Below are 22,902 nucleotides of genomic sequence, written 5' to 3' on the forward strand. Positions count from 1 at the left end.
AAATTTGATAGAGAAAGTAACTTTTTTTCACTATACAAAGAGATCTTATACAATAAAAAGGAAAAGATAAAATTCAACAAAAAAATTAGTGAAAGTTCTAAGTAGGAAATTCAAAAATGGTCAATAAACACAGGAAAACTTGCTCAGCCTTATGAATAGACAGGGAAATATGAGAAGAACAGTGAGTTTCTACTTCCCACCTCATCTGATGGGTTGGCAAAAACAAAGTATGACATGTGAGGCTAGTGATAAGGCAGGGAAATGGCCATATCAATAAATTATTTGTAGGAATATGAATTAATTGCTACAACCGGGGAATTAATGTAAAATACATATACCCTTTAACTCAGCAGCCCTGCTTTCAGAAAACTTATTGTAAAGAAACAGGACTCGTAGATAAGCATAAATAAGACTAACAAGAACATTCATTGCAATGCTAGAAGTAACCCAAATGATTACCAAAAGGGGAATGATTAAAAAAGGATATATAATTCTATAGAATATTATATACCTATTAAAAATAATAAGTTAGGTTGTTAAATTTATATGCATTAACTCAAAGACAGTCTCATTAAACAGGGGTGGAGGGGGTGGGGCAAAGGAGGGAGCCATAAACGAATGCAGGTAGAATGACACGAAAAACAACCTCAAAAACTAAAATCCTATATTGGAATATCTACATATATTTCTAAGAGTGTGGAGAAGGATACAAAGGATACATATCCATGTTTTATCATCTCAGTGAATGAGAATAATCAAAAAGAGGCTGGGAGGAAATTTTATAAAGGTCTTATATAATACATTTTTAGATTATTTTGTTACAAGTATATACTAAGGTCATTTTTTAAAAGTTTTAAGAATATTACTTTAAAAAATACTAGATTATTTTGAGATCTAGGAAAATAAAGTTTTGTTAACTTTCCATTCCAATTTAATTTTTCAAGAAGAAAGAAATGAACTAGCCTACATGCATGCCATATATTTCAATGAAATAAATTCTAAACCAAATAAACAGAAATGATATATCATTTAAATATGCAATTAAATTTCTTCCTTTCAAAGCAATCTCTTACTTGAATAAGCTGTGAGGAAAGAAAGAGAGAATATAACAAGATTCCACATACTTTTGTGCCTTTCAGCTACAGTACACAACAATGTAACATTTAGTTTCCGATTCCAATTATCCTGAAACATTAATATTTACCTTTTTATCAGTAGCTTGAAGTTCTTCAAAAACCTTTTCTAAGGTCCAACTTTTGAAAGAAAAATCAAGAAAACGGATAAAGTAACATTAATATATAATATGAACAAAGACTATAGAATAAAACTTTAGCGCATACTACAAATCCTCATGATGAAAAAAAAGCCAACAGACTCACTTTGCTTCCAAATATTCTCTAGGGAGTTCTTCAGTTTCATCCAGAGTCATGACCGATGTCCTGATCTCCTGTTCGACCAGACTGTCCACCATCACCCTAAAGTAGGCCCACACTGTGTCCTCCCAGCTGTCACAGACAGGAAGCAGCTTCACCCGTTCCAAAAGAGAAACGTGCAGACACAGTCAACAAAAAAAGGAAAAGCAGCAGAACCTCTTGATGTGAACTATAAAATCACTATAATAACATAAAACATATGGATTATAAACTATCACACCAAATAACCCTGTGTCTCCAACTTCTCCCCAAACCACAACTTTTTTTGGTGGAGGGGCACAGTGGGCAGCATGTGGGATCTTAGTTCCCACATGGAAACAGTGGGATGGAACCAGCAGCTCCTATAGTGGAAGCGCAGAGTCTTAACCACCATCAGGGAGATCCCTCAAGCCACATCTTCTAAGAAGTCTGGACTCTTATAGCATCAATTTTCCATGCTGATATAAGATGGGTTTCAACTAATTAAAATAACATCCCTCAAAATAGCTATAAAATGTAGGGGATCGAGGGGGTTGTGAGAAGCACACATACGTGAGACAATTCAAAGTCATACTGTGCCTTGGTGACACATTTCTGGATAAAGCTATGGTAACAAAAGTTATAAATGTGTATTGTAATTATATTTACAATTTTGAGAAACTGAAGTCTGACTGCACAGATTAAAACATCATATGGTATACGGGATACATCAAATTAAGTAGCTCAAGTTACCATTCTATTTCATAATAATCTTATCACTGCTATTCTTAGAAACTAGCTTAAGCTTATATGATTACTATATTAGAATATTTTATTCAGCTGATTCCATTCCATAGGAAAAAAGATTAAGATACATTGCATACCTGCTTGAGATTCCCACTTAGAGCTGCATAAATTGCTCTCTCATATCTATTAAAAAGCTCCTGAAATACAATGAATATAAATAAAATTAACTACTGTTTATCTCAGTATGTCAATTTTTTTCATAATCTGGAATTCTGCAGTATCTTCTAAACTGAACTTATTTGTTCCCGAACAGTTTCTAAACTTTAGTAAAAGATCTCCTAGGGGACTAAGAAGGAAGGATCCCTTAGTTTGATGTAGTCAATAATGAAATCTTCCAGAAAAGTCAAACAGCTAAATTTCAAATACAGAGTGAAAGCAGATTCAACTCTAATGGATGCTTTGATTATTTTATAGTCAAATTTTATTCCAGATAGAATCCGCATAGATGTTTTCTCCTATAAAATTTCTAAATACCTAACACTACCTGATACTGTTCTAAGAACATCAAACAAGGCCCTTGGAGCCTGACATGTACCAGTTTGCATCAAATTCCTAAGCAGAATTAATTATTTTCACCAAATTATCCCATTTTACTTTTGGATTCTATTAATGACATTTCCTGTTTTCTCATCATCCAAACAAGAGACTTCAGAGACTCTCACTACATAATTGAGTCTTCCTCTGCCTTCTATTTCCAGTTTCTGGTCCTGACCAAAATTGTTCCTTTCTTTTCTACTCGCCAAAGTAACCTAGGACAGGCCCTTATTTCTTAGTGTCTGAATAATTCTGACAGGCTTCTAACTAGTTTCTCAGTCTTTAGTTCATTCAATTTTAAGCCTATTTTCCACTGCCATGCTAATCTTCTTAAAGTACTGCTGTCACGTGCCCTCAAGGTTTAGATGGTTCACTACTATCTACGGTACAAAGTTCCCATTCCTTGGAGCAACATTTGAGGACCACCATTGCCTGCTCTTAATCTTTTTCACTCATCTTAGAGCAGCATTTGAGGATCACCACTGCCTGCCTAGTCAGTTCGGCTACAGTGCTTGTTTTGAAAATGTGAATTTGTTCCAATGCAATTGATTTATCAAGGAACAATTTGAACATAATACAAACTTCCCATTTCTTTATGCACAATTTCATCCACAAGAAACACTGGTTGAATACAGGAAACAACACCTAACTGAACCAAGCCACTTAGAAATACACAAAACTGACACTCCTCAAACATCTATCAGCCCCCTGGGCTGTCCAGGTGTGTGTTAAATTAAATCCTTTTGCATCAATTGTTACAATTTTGTTTGACTTCAGATAGCAACCTCCTATCACTTCTCAGTAACTCACAAGCTGCAACCCTCTGATATCCAGTACCACAAGCAAACTCCAGTTCTTTTTTAAGGTAAACTGCCTATTTATTGCAGTTACTTATGTATTTCCTGTTTATTTAACAGAGTGAAACTGTGTGGCTTTTATTAAGTTTTTCTCTTTTTAAGCATTACTGATGGTTTTTGAGTACTGTGCTCTTAACTCCATTTTCCCTCAAAGCTCTGGATTTTCTGCACCATTTGCCCTGCTGCAATGACTGCTAGGAATGCCTGGGTCATGTCACAACAGAAATGACAATATTTCCTTTCGTGAGCTTTCTGCTCCAACCTGACACACCTGCCTTCCCTTGAGTTTTCCCAACCTAGGCATCCTATTTAGAATTCCCTCCTCTGTTTTTCATGACCAACAACTCAAATTTTTAAAAGATCGATTCAGTGCTCTCTTGGGAACCCAGCCTAGTGCTTATTCTGTGACTTCATTTGCTACTCTTTCTTTTTTTTTGGTATTTTTGTCTTATTTCAGCACTTAACTCTTAGTACTCAGTGTCTGAATGTGAAAGTGAAGTTGCTCAGTTGTGTCCAACTCTTTGTGACCCCGTGGACTGTAGCCCACCAAGCTCCTCTGTCCATGGGATTCTCCAGGCAAGAATACTGGAGTGGGTTGCCATTTCCTTCTCCAGGGGATCTTCCCGACCCAGGGATTGAACCCAGGTCTCCCGCATTGAAGGCAGACGCTTTATACTCTGAGCCTCTGATTAATAAAGCCTACCCTATTCTTCAGTCTGATTGAAAGTTTTAAAAAACAGGAACTTTAGTTCTTAACTATTCTCAAAATTCCACAGCATTTTCAGCAGGCCTTCCATGTATTAAAAGTAAAAATCAGTATCAGTAAATATTTTATTATATCTTACATCTTCTGCCATTCTCCAACAACTTATTTTCCAAATGCATCTATATGGATTCCCTTCAACAGGTTCTAATTCTGTTCCTATAAAATAGTAAAAGAAATAAAGTTTACAGTTTAAAATGATATCTTACTTCAATAATTTCTAAAAACAAAAGCTATACTTCACAAAATTGCTATTTACAGTTAAATATATCCCAACTTTCAGAATAAAATCTATTAAAATACCTCCATTAACATTGGGGTCATGATAGAGTTTCCAGCCTTCAAGTGTTGCAGCTCTCCATGCCTGGCCACAGCGTTTGCAGAGTCGCTGTGCCTTTAGAAACAAGAAAAAGATGGTTGGCCATATAACCAACGCAGTACCAAAGAAATACGTGTGCTTTGTAGAAAAATATAAGTGATTTAACAAAGGATTATATAACTTACGGCACAGATGTCACAAAAGGACGGTGTAGACAAATTAGTAATGACACTTCACACATGCATGTCTTTCTGTGGTCCCTATCTTTCTTTCCCTAATAATCCTTTTGCTCTTTGATTTTGGGCTCACCACTAGATGCTCATGGTGCCCGCAAGCATTTAGTTCTGCTAAAGACAAATGGGTTAAGAAGGTTGATGACCCCTGATTTATGTAAAAATAGTTAGTCTCTATAATGACAGGGGTGCTACTGATCATTCAGGCCATAACCATGATATGTCTTTATGTTAAATGTGACCAATCAGATGCACCTGATGAACCACTGAGATAAGACACATGTTTGTTGGTCCAGAATCTCTTCAGGAACCATCTCTCCCCCATTTAGTTCACATGGTTTGAGTAGATCATATGATTCCACCTCTGAACTCAACCATTAGGCATGTGATCTAACAAGAATCACTCCTAGGACTCTTGCCAGAGATACTGGGAAAGAGACAGTCCTTTTGCTAGGGTTGTTCGCTTGCAGGAAGATAAGGATGGAGCTGCTGGTGGCTGTTATCGACACAAATGGCTTCTTGAGAATGAAATCACTGAGAGGATGCAGGGTCAAGAGCCTGGACAGTATCTAATGACATCTTCTGAGTCCCGGGATCCTGCCAGATATAACGCTCTACACTTCTCTGTTCCAGGAACCAATCAATTCCCTGCTTGTAAGTAATCTGAGTTAGGTTTCTATCATTTGAACCTACAGAATCTGATTAATACAACCAGTTAAAAAGCATAATACTCCAAACATATTTTGAATTTATGGTTCATAAAAGTAATAAAAGCTATAATTAAAGCTACAGTGTAGCAACATGGAAAAATATTTTTAAAATATTTGGTATGTTATGTGAAAAAAGGCAGGACAAAATCTGAACGTAGAATCTTAAAAACATTTGTCTAAGTGAAATTAGCTAGACACAAACGAGCAAGTATTATATGATTCCACTTACATCATAGCTAAAATAGGCAAATTAACAGAGACAGAAAGTAGATTAGGTTACCAAATATTGAGGGAAAGGAAAAATGGGAAATTACTGCATAATGATTACAGTTTCTGTTTGGAGTGACAAAAAAGTTTTAGAAACAGACAGTGGTAATGATTGCACAACACTATGAAAGTACTTAATGCCACTGAAATTAACATTTGAAAATGGTCACAATGACAAATTTTGTTATATATCTTTTATCATAATGAAAAAAATCAATATTGCAATATACCAAAAAACTACTGAGTTAGTCACTTGAAGTGGGTGAACAGTACAGTATTTGAATTATATCTCCATAAAGATTAAAAAAAAAAAAAACCTGGAGGTATACTGTGCTTACAATTATGTTAAAAACAGGTACAAAAGCTGTCTCACTCAGTGCCCAGTTGTAACAAGTGCAATCAGTTGAAGGACCGGGGAAAGTCCAAAATATTTCACAAACTGAATAATTCTTGTGTGGTTCATCAAGAGTTGGCTGTGCAATAATTCATTTTATACTGTGAAAAAGAACAATCAGCTTTTCTTTTCTTTTAGAGTCAACTAGGTTCTACTTAATCATAACACAGAAACTAAATCTTCATAAACATAATTATCATTCAAAAGCAATAAAGTATAATTTTATTACAAAAAGGTACAAAAGAAAAAGGGTTGTAAGTAAATTTTTATTTAAAACCTATCTGTGATTATGCAAAAGTAGTAGGACCTTAAAAGTTTTTGTTTTTCAAGCCTCTCAGTCATGTGATTATATTTTTGTTTTCTGTTGTTAAAAATACATATCGTTTGCCATTGTGACTCCTAATATCCTGCACGTGGCTTGGCACAGTGGCTGGCCGTTAAATATTTTCTGAATAAATGAATATATGTTACTTCTTTTCTTAATTAAAAAATAAGAATGATGTTTAATAATCCAAGGGTTACTACTATAAGAAATTATTTAATATATGCTGGTGGTTTATAACAGAGAAGAACAAACAACACTTTGAACTAACATATTTCTATCTAACTATCACAAAGGAGGTTACATTTTAAAGAGGTGAAGTTAAAAGGAAGAAGTTTGAGGGCATCATAGTCTTCAAATGCTACACAGTGTCAACTAGAAGAGCAATCAGGGTCAGATTTATTCTTAACTCTTAAAAATCCAAACCAGAAATAATGAGGCTATGCCTAGAGTACAAAGTACAAATACGGGAAGCCAAAGCTTAACTTCTTATAAAGAATTTTCTACCAGAGATACGCAAACTAAAGTGCACTGCTTTCTGAAACAATGTGTTCTTTATCATCGAAAATGTTAGGTGTTAGACCCAGAAATACTGTGAAAAACATTAATGCATTGAGGAAGTATACTAAGATCCCTTCTAACTTACAGTCTGTGACTTTTTGACACTGGACAAGCAGGGTATGTATCATTTACCTCTTCTGTCATTCCAGCACGAATTAGAGTAAAAAGATATTTGAGTAATCTGACTTCATCTTCTCTATCCAGATCATCAAGTGGCATCTTCTGTCTTATGGGAGCATCAGGGTCCTACAAAAATTAATCAATCAACTATAAATCCTTGATATACATATATGATTTAAACATTATCGAGACATGATAAACATCTCCTGAGTTTATATACTGAAATAAACTAATTTAATTTAGTTAGGTAACAAACAGAATGAAAAAGTGGTAAGTGGTCCAAATAGACATAACTGTCTGCTGCCCATTCAAAACAGACTCCACTGGTCCACAAAGCTGCATGCCTTAGTCAGGCAAGGCAGAGATATCACTAGCCCAGCCCAGAAACTCTAGAAATTCTACTCATAATTAAGTAGACTTGAACTCTACCCTGCTGTAGCAACTATGTGGCCAAGTTAATCCTAAGTAGAATCAGGCCTAGATGGAGAATGAGCAGAGAAACTCCAGGAATCACAATGCATGCCGTGACTAGAAGGTACATAGCTGGTTTTTCCTGAGAATATATGAGAAGAGAGCCCAGTATGGGATTAAAAGTACATAAAAATAAACCCATGTCCAACTAAAGAAATTGTAAAATAGATTTCTGATAAATACCTCTACCCTCCGACAGTTATTCCTAACTACCTTTCATGAATAGAAAGAAATGTGCATTTAAACACTAAGGATGACACTGGCCTTACTTCTGCAGCAAAGAGCACACATTATCTACATGATGAATTTCAGATGAAAAGCTATTTTAATGTGACTTAAAGGGAGGAAGTAATTCTTATTCCAAATGTTACTGAGTAATATGAGTATCAGTTCAAAAAATGGAATGCATAATAGGTCAACTGGCTAGTTCCACAAATATTTTTGCAGATATAATCATTCAATTTTGGAAGATGGTTTCTTTCTGACTAAAGGAAATCACTTTCCAGAAATTAAGGATAAATGATTTTTAGTTGTTTGTTGTGGGATAATTTTGCTACAATTTATTACAAGCACTGTCAGTAGTTTCCAAGTAATTTTTATCAAAATGCACTTTTGTTACAAAATAGTTTTACTCTATTTACTCACAGAGTAGTCCATTTTTTCAGTTCTTACTTACTTCTCTCACTCTTCACTATAAACTTTTAGTTCACATGCCTCCACCTATCACAAAGCTCTGTTTTGTCATTTCTACAATTATTAGACTCTCATTTTTTCAAAGCCACTGTTACTCTCATTACTCATATCCTAGAATGACTTTTTTCTAACCTCAAGCTAATTCACAAAGCTTTATTTTCTCTCCCTGCTTTCTACATAGAAGAACCTTCACAGGTCACCATCTTATAGTTAAAGAGTTAAACCTTGCTATAAGGTCAAAATTAATTTGTTTTAATGCTGGCAAATCAGGAATACTTTCTACATTCTCTTTTACAATTTACAATCCATAGGCCACAGATGGGCTCAATACATGCCATTAAATTCAAATGCAACTTAGTGCTTTTTAAGAGTTAAACAGTATATGCAGTCCTTCAGAAATCTAAAACAAGGATCCAAGAGAAGAACATTCTGTCTTTAAGAAAATCACTTAACTTTGAGGGCAACTTTCATTTCAAAGAACACTTACCAATTCAGTGACAAGAGGACGGACACTTCCTATATAAGAAGAGAGCTGCCGCTGTTTCAAGGTATGCAGAGTATTTTCCCTGAAAATATACGTACAACTTCTTTTTAGAAGAACTATTTGTATAGGTCTACTTAAAGAATCAAGTCAAGTCACAGTAAGACTACCAACTCAGAAAAAACATGCACAACACTAAATACAAAGGGGCATTTTAGCTCAGATGACCAACAATGCTGAACATTTTTTCATGACTTATTGACCATTTATTTACCTGCTTTTGTAAGGTATCTGTTCAGATCTTTGTCTTTTTTATTGGGTTATCTCTTTGTTACAAGTTGGAGTTCTTTATGAACTACAGGTTCTTTATGTTTCTTCCAATCTGTGGCTTACCACCAGTTCATTTTCTCAATTACATCTTTTAATAAGAAGTTTTTAATTTTGTTAAAGTCAAATCACTCTTTCCCCTTTACTTTCTGTGACAATCACTTATTCTCCAAGTCACAAAAATGTCCTCTTATATTTTCCTCTAAAAAGCTTTAAGTTTTAGCTTTTACAACTGGGATTATGATCCATCTTGAATTAACTATTGGGTACAGTCCAAGGGGGGCTTCCCAGGTGGTGCTAGTGGTAAAGAACCCGCCTGGCAATGCAGGTTAGACCTAACAGATGCAGGTTCGGTGTTTGGGTCAGGAAGATCCCCTGGAGGAGGGCACGACAACCCACTCCCATATGCTTGCCTGGAGAATGCCATAGACAGAGAAGCCTGGCAGGCTACAGTCCACAGGGTCATAGTCAGACATGACTGAAGCGACTTAGCATGCACACACAGTGCAAGGGAGGTATCAAGGTTAATCTTTGTTCACACAGATACGCAGTTTTCTCTGTATGGTTGGTTCAAAGAACATTTCTTTCCATCCTGGGCTGCTTCCATGCCTTATTAAAAATCAAATGACCATATATGTGTGGCTTTGTTTTAGGATTCTCTATTCTCTTTTATTGATTGGGAAAAAAAAGAAGACCAACAGGCAAAAACTTGCAAAAATCTTAACAGATATTTTAACTTAAAATTTTTTTTTCTGGGGCTTCTCTGGTGGCCCAATGGCTAAGACTCCACACTCTCAATGCAGCAGGGGGGCCTGGGTTCAATCCCTGGTCATGGAACTAGATTCCATATGCCACACAGTTAAACAAGCATTTTTAACATTTTTTCTGAAAATGGAAATTTCTTTCAGAAAAGTCAACACGAATCAAGATTTAGAAGTTGTATATATTTGGTAGCATTAATTTTCTAGTTAAGCAGGAAAAAAATTGATTTGCAGACTTTATACACGTTACTGAATTCAAAGGCAAACTAAATGTTTCTCTTTTTTATATTACTTTTTATTGGAGCATAGTTGCTTTACAATATTGTGTGAGTTTCGGATGTACAGCAAAGTAAATCAGCTATATGTGTACATATATCCCCTCTTTTTTGAGTTCCTTCCCATTTAGTGAACTTTTCCTTTAACTCTTGAAATAAACTGTCCCTTTAACCTGGGGGCTGCTTTCTGGTTTCAAGGTTTTAACAATAAATTAGAAGCATTGCAGAATGTAAGGCAAGGGGGAAAAAACACACACATAAGTAGCTAGAAACACAGTAGAATTCTCTTGATGATCAAACTATGATTATTAAGAAAATGAGTGCTTGATCATGATAACATGATCATGTCATTCTTTTATTCTCAAGGCTTCCTATCACATTTAGGATAAAGTTCCAAACCCTGAGCTCAGCTGACTGTCAATATATTAGCTGGCTCTCTTCAATCTCATTAAGTACTATTCTTTTTCTTTGCTGTGTTCACACTGGCCTTCATGTACAAATACTTTACCTTCTTAAAGTCTCTGCAGTTCCTGCTCTTGCCCAGAGCACTTGTCACTCAAGTTTTGCATGCCTGACCTCCTTTATTTCTTAAAAGCCTCTTACTCTTACTACCTGTAACCTTATTTCCCTAGAGAGGCTTTCCTTGGTCACCTCTTCTACTTAAAATAACTCCCATTATTATCCTCTATCTATCAACTCTTGATTCCTTTTTCTTTTAAAGCTATTAACACCTAACAGGATATATTTATTTGCTGTCTAACTCTTATACAATTATAAATCCCATAAAGGTAGGGCTGTTATCTGTTTTGCTCACAGACTGAATTCAGCAAGAACTGAATAAATGGTTGTTGAAAGATGGATAAACAAAATCAACATTAAGTGACTTCAGGAATAAAAGTTTAGTGACTTACCAATACACTGACTTTGCATAGAATTCAATATTATCAGAAAAATCTCCAATCTCATCTTTGGCAATGCTTTCTAACCAGTCTACCACCAGCTAGGGAAGGGGATAAAAAAAGAGCATTAACTATAAATTTTGTTAAGGATTTTATTTGAAGTAGTACTACTCCCACAATTAAAACAAAGTTTCTCTTTCAAAAAATACCAAGTAATAACTTTTTCTACCACTATTTTTACTTTTTAAAGATGTATAAATATTATGGCAAAAGAAATTTTCTAGAGGAATATTACAGTTTTCAACAGGCTATTCCTGTAAATGCTAGGGTTATTATTTGAAAACCAAAAAACAAGGTGCTTACTTCCTTTTAATTATAAATTAAAAGATGAAAAAGAAAAAAATTTAAGGAAAAAGTTTCAAATCTAAAAAACTTCATTTTTTAAAGGTCATTTACCTTTTCTCCATATTTCACCCCTAAAATGTAAAAACTCTAGTCATACCTGACTTTGTCGGACAAGTGAATCTCTCTGAAACAATGCTTCCACAACTGCTTTTTCACTGGCATTAAGAGCCTATTTTAAAAATTTGATGGAAAAAAAGAAAAGAAGATGCTCAAGGAACATTATTTCAACAGAATGGTAAAAGAGAATCTGAAATAAGTATATTTTATCACCCATAACTATTTTAAGACAGCAAATCTGTATATTCATCTTTGAAAATTTTTTATAAATAAATTTCAAACTGCTAGATCAATGAGCAGCTACTCTTACTTGATATTTTAATTCTTGGTTACACTTAAAATTTTTAAGTTCTATTTCTCCAAAGATGTTGTTTTAGAGAACAATAAAACATAAAACAAAATGAAACAATTCACAATAAAGGGCAGGATGCAGTCACGAGGCATATTAGGAAGTTAACATTTAAAATTTTTTAAATCTTTTCATTCTACACTGAAGTTGATGGACGATAAAACTTAGGAATAATCCAAGTTTCTAAAGACTGACTTAGACAACTTGACATAAATATTAAGAAGTTAAATCAAGCAACACAGTAAAAGGATAACACACAATGACCAAATCTATTAATTCATCTTATTCATGGTTCAAGGAAAAGAGAGACACATGAATCTAGCGAACATGTATGTGTGCTCAGCCGTGTCCAGCTGTTTGTGACGCCATTGACAGTAACCCACCAGGCTGCCCGTCCATGGGATTTTCCAGGCAAGAATACCAGAGTCAGTAGACATTCTCTTCTCCAGGAGATCCTGATAGACGCCAAAATGTCATTTGATAAAAATATCCTTGTAAATTAGAAATAAAAGAATACTTTGCCAATGTAATGGAGTATCTATTAATAGTGAAGCCTATAGCAAATATCGGAGAAGGCGATGGCACCCCACTCCAGTACTCTTGCCTGGAAAATCCCGTGGATGGAGGAGCCCAGTAGGCTGCAGTCCATGGGGTCTCGCAGAGTCGGACAGGACTGAGCGACTTCACTTTCACTTTTCACCTTCATGCATTGGAGAAGGAAATGGCAACCCACTCCAGTATTCTTGCCTGGAGAATCCCAGGGACAGGGGAGCCTGGTGGGCTGCCGTCTATGGGGTCACACAGAGTCGGACACGACTGAAGCGACTTAGCAGTAGCAGCAGCAGTATAGCAAATATCAGATCAGATCAGATCAGTCGCTCAGTCGTGTCCGACTCTTTGCGACCCCATGAATCGCAGCACACCAGGCCTCCCTACTTAACTGTAAAGAGAGACACTCCCTTTAGAATCCAGAAGATGGAAAAAAAATTGCTGAAATCACTCAAATTTACTATTAAAAGTTCTAGCTAATATATAAAACCAGAAGAAGCACTAAGTAGTTAAAAATAGGGAAAAAGAGTCACAGTCATCACTATTTGTAGATTAACAGGAATACCTACCTAGAATAGCATGATAATCAACAAAAAACTATTAAAACATATAAGTGAGTTCAATAAATAGCCAAATATAAGATAAATAATCTTCCAAGATATGCATCTCACTAGCTGGGAATGAAATAAGTATTTGTAGAATAAATAAATTAAAAGATTGAAAAAATATTTTAAAATATTTTAAGATACTTTAAAAAGATACTTGAAAAAGCAAGTTAACAAATGTGGTTAAAATCATTTATTATAAAATAAAAGTATCTTTTCTTCTTTTTTGACTATTCATAGTTGCTTTAAACATAGGTTACTTTTTGTAATGAGAACACAAAAACAGCTAAACCCTAAAAGAGCACCTGGTCTTTATGGTTTTAAAGGCATATTTTTACTAAGGATTCAAAGAACAGGTTAATTACTATAATTTTCAAACAAAGCACACACATGCGTGCACACATACACACACACACACACACACGCACACAAAGATGGAAGATGTATGAACTTGTTCTGCAGAGCTGGCACAATTCTAGGCACTAGAACTAGATATGAAAAAGTAACTAAAAAAGAAAATATATTTGGGAAACTTCTAAAAAAAATCAGCTAATAAAATTTAGTAGCATATTTAAGAATATATCATGACTTAAAGTTTATTCTGTTTGAGGATAGTTCAACATTAGGAGAACTATTAATGCAAACCATTATGCTAATAAATTAAAACAGTTATCTATAGGACTTCTCTGGTGGTCCAGTGGTTAAGAATCCACCTGCCAATGCAAGGGACATAGGTTTGATCTCTGGTCTGGGAAGATTCCACATGCCATGGAAAACTAAGCCCATGAACTTTAGAGACCATGCACTGCAACTAGAGAAAACCCACGCAGCAACAAGACCCAGTGCAGCCAAAAATAAAATAAACTTAAAACAGGTATCTACAGAAGATAAAAAGCACTTGACTGCAACTCTTAGCTAGTTAAGAGAAAAAAAAATTCTTATTCTTCACTAACACAAAATCATTCTTATCAAAAGTCAAGTACAAGAAAGGAATACCTGCTATCATTGATATAATTGTATGGGAGTTCTTGGCCCATGATATAAGGCAAGTAAGAGGAATAACAGACTATGGACTTCCTTGGTGGTACAGTGGATAGGAATCCTCTTGAGAATGCAAGGAACATGGGTTTGATCCCTGGTCCAGGAAGATTTGCTGTGGAGCAACTAAGCCCATGTGCCACAACTATTAAGCCTCAGCGCTAGAGCTCCCATGCTGTACACCACAGAGCCTGTGTACCCCAACTACTGAAGCCCACTGGCCTACAGCCCGTGCTCCACAACAAAAGAAGCCAGAGCAATGAGAAGCCCATGCACTGCAACCAAGAGGAGCCCTCGCTCACTCCAACTAGAGAAAGCCCACGCACAGAAAGGAAGACCCAGCACAGTCCAAAAAATTTTTTAAATAAAGAGTAAAACTTTCCTTAAAAATATACCAAATAGAAGGATTAAAAGAAATTAATTATTAGTAGATGATTTCTGCCAACAGGGAAAACCCAATAAAATCAAATTTAAAACTTGCTGGAGCTAATGTCAGGTCCAAAAGATGGTCAAATATGAGCTTTACATGTAAATCATTAGAAAATGCAATAGGAAAGGAAAGTCATTCTCAACAGGATTAATGTAAATCCTTTATAAATGACTTTTACGAAGAGCACAAATCTATATAATCTATAAAAGATCTAAATAATTAGAGATGCCATATTCATTACTAGGAAAATCCAACGTAGTTAAGACGTCAGGTCTTCCCAAATTAATATACAGATTCAATATTATTTCAAAAAATTTCCCAAAAGGATTTTTAAAAAAAGAAATGAAAAAGTTTATCTGGGAAAACGTGGGCAAAAATAACCCCAAATGAAGAGAAAACTTAAAACAGCAAAACTCCTGAGCTAGAGTGACTCAGTTGTGTAGTACTGGTTTTCAAATAAAGCAATCAAAACAAAAAAGATCTATGTATAAATATGATAGGGCTTCCCTGGTAGCTCAGTTGGTAAAGAATCTGCCTGCAATGCAGGAGATCCCAGTTCAATTCCTGGGTTGGAAGATCGACTGGAGAAGGGATAGGCTACCCACTCCAGTATTCTTGGGCTTCCCTGGTGCCTTAACTGCTAAAGAATCCACCTGCAATGCAGGAGATCTGGGTTTGATCCGGGATTGGGAAGATCCTCTGGAGAAGGGAACAGCTACCCACTCCAATATTCTAGCCTGGAGAATTCCATGGACTGTATAGACCAGGGGGTCAGAAAGAGTCAGACACGACTGAACGACTTTTACTTTCATAAATATGATAAAGGGTGTCAGGATAAATGGATATCTATTGAGGAAAAGTTAAATCTCTTGCTCCCTTCACAAACAATCTGGGTGAATTAACTTCTTGTATAGGAAAAAAAACTTCATGTAGAAGAAAACATTGAGAATAATTTTCACATAGGTAAGAAAGGCCTTCCTTAATAACATATGGTGAATGATAAAGGAAAGCAGGATAGATGTTGATCAGTTAAAGAAGGAAATGCCTGCTTGACAAAGACCCCTGAAACAAAGCTGAAAGACAAGTGACAGAAAGACTATCTTTACCATGTTGAGGAAAGAAAAAGAAAATAATGAACAGACAAGTGAGCAAAGAATAGAATTCATATAATATAAATACTTCAGAATGAAAACACTCCATCTTATTAATGATTAATGATATGCATATTAAAGTGAGGTATTTCCCCTCCAACTGGAAAAAATCAAATGACTGATAGCAGAGCAAATATTTTCACATACTATGACAGTGTGAACTAGTACATTTCATTAGGAAGGCAACACGACAATCTCTCAAACTTTGTCCCAATGATTTCACTTCCAGAAATATAGGAAATCCTCAAATATGTAGGTGCGAATGTTCATTGCATTGATTACTATAAGAAAAATACTGGAACAATTTAAGTATGTCCAGCAGAATGTCTGAAAAAAATTATGGTACATTTATACTTAAGCATACTATGAAAAAATAAGGTAAACTTATACAAATTGACATGAAAGTATATATTTATATTGATGAATAATAAAAACTCTCAGTGGACTTTCCTGGGGGATGAGAATTCGCCTGCCAATGCAGGGGACACAGGTTAAATCCAGGAAGATTCCACATGCCACAGAGAAACTAAGACCCTGAGCCGCCGCTACTGAGCCTGCAGACTACAACTACTGAAGCCCATGTGCTCACAACGTGTACTTCTCAACAAGAAAAGTGACCACAGTGAGACGCCTGTTCACCGAAACTAGAGACAGCCGGCACAAAGCAATGAAGACCCAGTGCAGCCAAAAATATAATCAAGTTTTTAAAAATTTAAATAAAAAAAATAAAAACTCTCAGTATAACGTATAAATGAGAGCATACTATATGGTAAAAAAGAAAAAAAAAAAAGAGAACCCCCGCCCAAACCATCCCTGCCAAACGAAAGCCAGGGAGACTAGACAAAAGTTACTGGCATAATTCCTAAGAAAAATGATGAAAGTTCTGGCTTAAGTGGTGGCAACAGAAACAAGATGAGAGAGCAGAATTGCAACAGAAGAGACAGAGTCAGCAAAGTCTGATACACAACGTGCAGTTGTTTCTGAGATGAGGCAGAGACCAGTCTAGACCCTGGCTACTCAAAGTGCAGTTTACAGACCAACTACACCAGCACCATCTGGGAGCCTGTTAAAAATGCAGACTTGTAGGCCCATCCCAGACCTACCTAATCAGAATCTGCACGTTAACAAGATCCCCAGGTGACTGATGTGCACAGCAAAGTTTGAGAAGTGCTGGCTTAGGGAATGTTCATTGGTCATGGTGCTATCCACTGAAAAACAAGAGTGGGTTTGACTTCTGACAGGTTGGAGTTATTGTACTTGAAAATTATTTTGCTTTAAAAGAAAAAAAGAAATACATTTGACCTTGGAACAATGCAAGGGTTAGTCAGGGTTATCGATCCTCCTTGTACTTGAAAATCCAAATATAATTTTACAGTTGGTTCTCTACACTGCTGGTTTCCTCTGTACTGGAGGTTCTGCACCTGAGAATTCAACCAGCTGCAGACTGCGTAATACTGTAGTATGCGTTTAGTGGGGGAAAAACCGATCTGCATATTAGGTGGACCCATGTTGTTCAGGAGTTAACTGCAGAAGGTGCTGACTTCTGAAGGGGGGCAAAGTGGCTAGGTTCCCACAGGTCTGCTGGGAGGTGAAGAAAACTATGAGAAGATGATTTACAGAATGAGACAGAGTCGGGTGACTCATTCCCTTCAGGCTCTATCTTCTCTCTGCTTGGAGTCTCTAGGAGAGGACAAAATACATTCAGCACTGCAAACAAGTCTGCACAATTTAACAACCTGACTAATACCTGGCATGCTGCAGTCCATGGGGTTGCAAAGAGTTGGACTCGACTTGGCGACTGAACAACAACTAATACCTTTGCTAGGAACCAAGTCACTGCAACACCCCACCCAAATTGCACTAAAAAAAAAGCTTCTGCTGAATGGCCTAAGGGACAACTCCTTCAAATTTCCTAGAAATTCAATGTTTCAAGTTCAGTGAGACACACCCTTCACTTAAGAGGGTCCTTGGTCTGAAGGAAGGCATTTTTAGAACACTGTGACTGCTCTTCCCAAGGTTTAACTAAATATTTCAAAATGACATTCTCAACTTGATCTTAAAAAAACACCCATAAAACTTCTGTGTATATATATGTATAAAGATGCAAAGAAAATGTCTGGTAGGATACGTACTGAATTGTTAGACTGAAAAGCACGAAGGATAAAACAGGACTTACACCTTTCACTCTACAGGGTACATCAGTTTTGCTTACTGTATCTTTTATTTACTTGTAAAAATTTAAAAATGGAGAAACTCTAGAGGAGCATCAAAAATCAAATTCTATAAAAACCATTTAAATTTTTAAGCATTTATAAGGGAAAAAACAATATAAAACTTACAGTAATTGCAAACATACTTTCATCTTCTAATGCACACTGTATTCGGTCTCTGGGGAAAAACAACACAAAATGAAAAAGCCTTATTTCACAAGAGAAATGAAATCACCATTAAGCTAACACACGCACAAACTTGCATTCCATCTGGGGTAACTTAGCTAACATGCTTTAAAAACAAGAATCAAGTAGTAAATGCCTTCTGACTCTTATATTGAAAAAAATAGTATTTACTAAAAATAAACACAATACAAAGTCTTTGAAGGCCACCTGCTAATGCATAAACTTAACTTCTGAATGTAACGTTTTCACATGGCCAAAATGAAAAAATACGATTTTCTCTTTAGGTATTCTCACTGGGATGAGAAAGCAACAGAATGAGAGCCAAAACCAAGGAGCATCTAAGAAAAATTTGATTAACTTCTCTCAGACTTTCTACCTGAGATACACTATCAAGTGTATCTGTCACTTTTTTCCTTAATCTATCTTCTTCTAAATATTGCTGTGTTTTTAACACTTTCCTTAAATCTTTACAAATATCCAATTTTTGATAGTTACCAACTTTATGATTTAATATTCCCCTCTTTCCTCCTAACTCACTTCTGACAACTAAAGGCATTAGACATGATAAGCATCATAAAATGGCAGAACTGCTAACTGCTAAGTCGCTTCAGTCGTGTCCGACCCTGTGCGACCCCATAGATGGCAGCCCACCAGGCTCCCCCGTCCCTGGGATTCTCCAGGCAAGAACACTGGAGTGGGTTGCCATTTCCTTCTCCAATGCATGAAAGTGAAAAGTGAAAGTGAAGTTGCTCAGTCGTGTCCGACTCTTAGCGACCCCATGGACTGCAGCCTACCAGGCTCTTCCGTCCATGGGATTTTCCAGGCAAGACTACTGGAGTGGGGTGCCATTGCCTTCTCCGATAAAATGGCAGAACGTATTTCCAAACACACCTCATTCTAACTTCTAAGTTAATCACCAGTTTATTTCTGAGTCCTACACAACTTTACCTATACAAAGAAGCCAGCAGCCTCCATGTGACCATCTCCTGTTGAAGAAGCCAGAGCATACTGGCTGTTTTTGAAAACTTCTGAAGTCCAGGTGTTGCTCGGCTCACTATTTTATTCAGTATATTTACCTGAATTAAAGACACAAATGTAAAGAGGTTTTCTGTAATTCTGAGTCACAACTTTGTATTTTTCAAGTACATAGTGCCAAAAGTATACATTTACATTACAAATTTTTCCTGTCTACTGCCTTTTTAAATTAAATGTAATATAACATTCCCACTAGAAAGGGCCTTACTTTGAAGTAAGGTGTGTCTAGGTGAGTGTGTATGTAGAAGTTTAACATATTCTAGACTTCAGATTCAACAGTAACAGTCATGAGTACATTTTTCTCCCTGTAGATCAACCCAGAAGATAGCTAAATCTAACCTATGCCTGATAAAATCATATATCATGAACCAACAGAGCAGAATGAACATTAAAAACAAGATACTTTCAAATTATCTGAAAAATTTATACCATATAAAAAACATTAAGAAAAATTCTCCTACTGGTACAAAGACTTTTGTACCAGTCTCTTCCTAAGACTCCTTTTCCTATTTGGAACCAGGCTGTTGTTCCATGTCCAGTTCTAACTGTTGCTTCCTGACCTGCATACAGATTTCTCATTTCTCAAGAGGCAGTCAGGTGATCTGGTATTCCCATCTCTTTCAGAATTTTCCACAGTTTGTTGTGATCCACACAGTCAAAGGCTTTGGCATAGTCAATAAAGCAGTTTTTCTGAAACTCTCTTGCTTTTTCAATGATTCAGCAGATGTTGGCAATTTGATCTCTGGTTCCTCTGCATTTTCTAAAACCAGCTTGAACATCTGGAACTTCACAGTTCATGTACTGCTGAAGCCTGGCTTGGAGAATTTTGAGCATTACTTTACTAGCGTGTGAGATGAGTGCAATTATGCGGTAGTTTGAGCATTCTTTGGCATTTCTTTCTTTGCGACTGGAATGAACACTGACCTTTTCCAGTCCTGTGGCCACTGCTGAGTTTTCCAAATTTGCTGGCATATTGAATGCAGCACTTTCACAGCATCATCTTGCAGGATTTGAAATAGCTCAACTGGAATTCTATCACCTCCACTAGCTTTGGTTGTAGTGATGTTTCCTAAGGCCCATCTGACTTCGCATTCTAGGACGTCTGGCTCTAGGTGAGTAATCACACCTTTGTGATCATCTGGGTCATGAAGATCTTTTTTGTACAGTTCCTCTGTGTATCCTTGCCACCTCTTCTTAATATCTTCGGTTTCTGTTAGGTCCATATCATTTCTGTCCTTTATTGTGCTCATCTTTGCATGAAATATTTCCTTGGTATCTCTAATTTTCTTGAAGAGATCTCTAGTCTTTCCTATTGTTTTCCTCTATTTCTGTACATTGATCCCCGAGGAAGGCTTTCTTATCTCTCCTTGCTATTCTTTGGAACTCGGCTTTGGAACCCATTCAAATGGGTATATCTTTCCTTTTCTCCTTTGCTTTTGGCTTCTCTTCTTTTCACAACTATTTGTAAGGCCTCCTCAGATAGCCATTTTGCTTTTTTGCATTTCTTTTTCTTGGGGATGGTCTTGATCCCTGTCTCCTATACAATATCACAAACCTCCATCCATAGTTCATCAGGCACTCTGTCTATCAGATCTAGTCCCTTAAATTTATTTCTCACTTCCACTGTATAATCGTAAGGGATTTGACTTAGGTCATACATGAATGGTCTAGTGGTTTTCCCTACTTACTTCAATTTAAGTCTGAATTTGGCAGTAATGAGTTCATGATCTGAGCCACAGTCAGCTCTCAGTCTTGTTATTGCTGACTGTATACAGCTTCTCCATCTTTGGCTGCAAAGAATATAATCAATCTGATTTCGGTGTTGACCATCTGGTGATGTCCATGTGTAGAGTATTCTGTGGTGTTGGAAAGGTGTTTGCTATGACCAGTACATTCTCTTGGCAAAACTCTACTAGCCTTTGCCCTGCTTCATTCTGTACTCCAAGACCAAATTTGCCTGTTACTCCAGGTGTTTCTTGATTTAAATGCTCAAAATAGTTGGCTATTACTATTATTTCAATTATTCTTGAAGCTGTTTTCCTTTTCTTTAAAATAGACAACTTTTTGAGCAGTTTTAGATTCACAGCAAAACTGAATAAAGTACAGCGAGTTCTCATTACTTTCTGCCCCATATATACACACTCTTTCCCCCCACTATCAATATCCAGTACCTGAGTGGTACATCTGTTACAGTCAATAAAACTACATTGACATGTCATTATTACCCAATGTCCTTAATTTACAGAAGGGTTCACTCTTGGTGCTGTACATTCTATGGGTTTTGACAAATGTATAATGATGTACCCATCATGTAATATCATTATAATGTGCTCAGTCTCGTACAGCTCTTTGCAACCCAATGGACTATAGCCCACCAGGCTCCTCTATCCCTGGAATTTTCCAGGCAAGAATATTGGAATGGGTTACCATCTCCTACAAATCCTACTTCTACTCATTAAATATCACTCCCCTAAAACTCTACTGTGCTTCATTTTCTATCTTTATCTCTCCTTGAACTCTGGCAACTGCGGATTTTTTTATTCTCTTTAAGTTTTCCCTTTTCCAACATATCATACAGTTGGAATCATGCCATATGTACCTTTGTATATCGGGTTTTTTCACTTAGTGATATACATTCAGGGTCCATCCTCAACTCTTTATGGCTTGATACCTCATTACTTTTAAGGGCTGTGTAATATTCCACAGACTGGATGAGCCACAGTTGACTTACCCATTCTCTTACTAAAGGACATCTTGATTGCTTCCAAATTCAGGTTACTATGAATAAAGCTGCTATAAACATCTATGTGTAAGCTTTTATGTGGACATAAATCTTTTAATCTTTGGGATAAATATCAAAGAGTATGAATGCTGGATTATATGGCAAGAGTATGTTTAGTTTTCTAAGAAACTGAGAGATTATGCTCCCAAGTGCTATCATTTTGCATCCCCAAAAATAATAAATGAGAATTCATGTTCCACATCTTTGTCAGCATTTGGTTTTGTTAGTGTTTCAGATTTTGGTCATTCTAACAGGTGTATAGTAGCATCTTTTTTTAATTTGCAACTCCCTAATGACACATGATGTGTTTTAAAAAATTTTTTTCAATCTTCACTTTATATTAGAGTAGAGTTGATGTTCAATGTCGTGTTGATATTAAACATCTTTTCATATACTTATTTGCCGTCTGCAGATCTTCTCTGATGAGGTGTCTGTTTACATGTTTTGTCCATTTTTTAATTGGATTGTTCATTTTCTTATGGTTGAGTTTTAAGTTCTTGGTATACTTTGGGTTTTCCTTTGTCAAAGTTGCAGAACCCTTCTGTCCTTAAAAGAAATACTGTAAGATTCTCAATGTGTAAAAAGTAGATCTGCTCTGGCTGACTTTCTATCTCTAAGACATCCTCCTTAAACACAGGAAGGAAATTCACAAACTAATGTTGTTCAGAAAAAAACTTGATTACTGAAGTCTGACCAACAATGACGTGAAGTAACTTACCTGACTACTACAAATGTTCTCATACTCTTCTACAAGGTCAAAAACAGTAGTTGAAGAGTGTTTTAAAAAAGACTGCAGGAAATCAGAAAACATACTCATGGATGCTAGAACACAATAAACAGACAAATTAAGTGACATACTTCCAAGTCATTCTGTTTGTTTGAAAACTTAAAACACAGCTCTAAATACTTTCTTGAAACTA

General features: G+C 36.1%; 1 protein-coding gene across 5 annotated transcripts in view; it reads right to left on the bottom strand.

The window, feature by feature from the left end:
* The window catches only part of NUP107 (nucleoporin 107), a 48,067-nt gene that overhangs the window by 14,323 nt on the left and 10,842 nt on the right, over positions 1-22,902 (bottom strand). For 4 of the 5 annotated variants that reach the window (XR_015163807.1, XR_015163806.1, XM_086400085.1 and 1 more), the window contains exons 6-17: positions 22,701-22,804; positions 19,114-19,241; positions 18,109-18,157; positions 11,688-11,759; positions 11,198-11,286; positions 8,930-9,008; positions 7,291-7,404; positions 4,656-4,746; positions 4,435-4,511; positions 2,276-2,335; positions 1,380-1,525; positions 1,205-1,253 (exon numbers count right to left, since the gene is read on the bottom strand). Coding sequence is in view for 3 of the 5 variants with exons in the window: in XM_086400085.1 (XP_086256211.1) it covers positions 1,205-1,253; positions 1,380-1,525; positions 2,276-2,335; positions 4,435-4,511; positions 4,656-4,746; positions 7,291-7,404; positions 8,930-9,008; positions 11,198-11,286; positions 11,688-11,759; positions 18,109-18,157; positions 19,114-19,241; positions 22,701-22,804 (1,058 nt within the window). In the remaining 2 variants the exon portion in view is untranslated. Of the gene's footprint in view, positions 1-1,204; positions 1,254-1,379; positions 1,526-2,275; positions 2,336-4,434; positions 4,512-4,655; positions 4,747-7,290; positions 7,405-8,929; positions 9,009-11,197; positions 11,287-11,687; positions 11,760-16,872; positions 17,450-18,108; positions 18,158-19,113; positions 19,242-22,700; positions 22,805-22,902 lie in introns of those variants that run through there. The other variant, XM_086400086.1, reaches the window with a different exon arrangement.

The sequence above is a fragment of the Bos grunniens genome, chromosome 5 (assembly GCF_055505025.1).
Source record: "Bos grunniens cultivar Pamir isolate PY7600 chromosome 5, Bosgru_T2T1.0, whole genome shotgun sequence".
NCBI classification, from domain to species: Eukaryota; Metazoa; Chordata; class Mammalia; order Artiodactyla; family Bovidae; genus Bos; species Bos grunniens.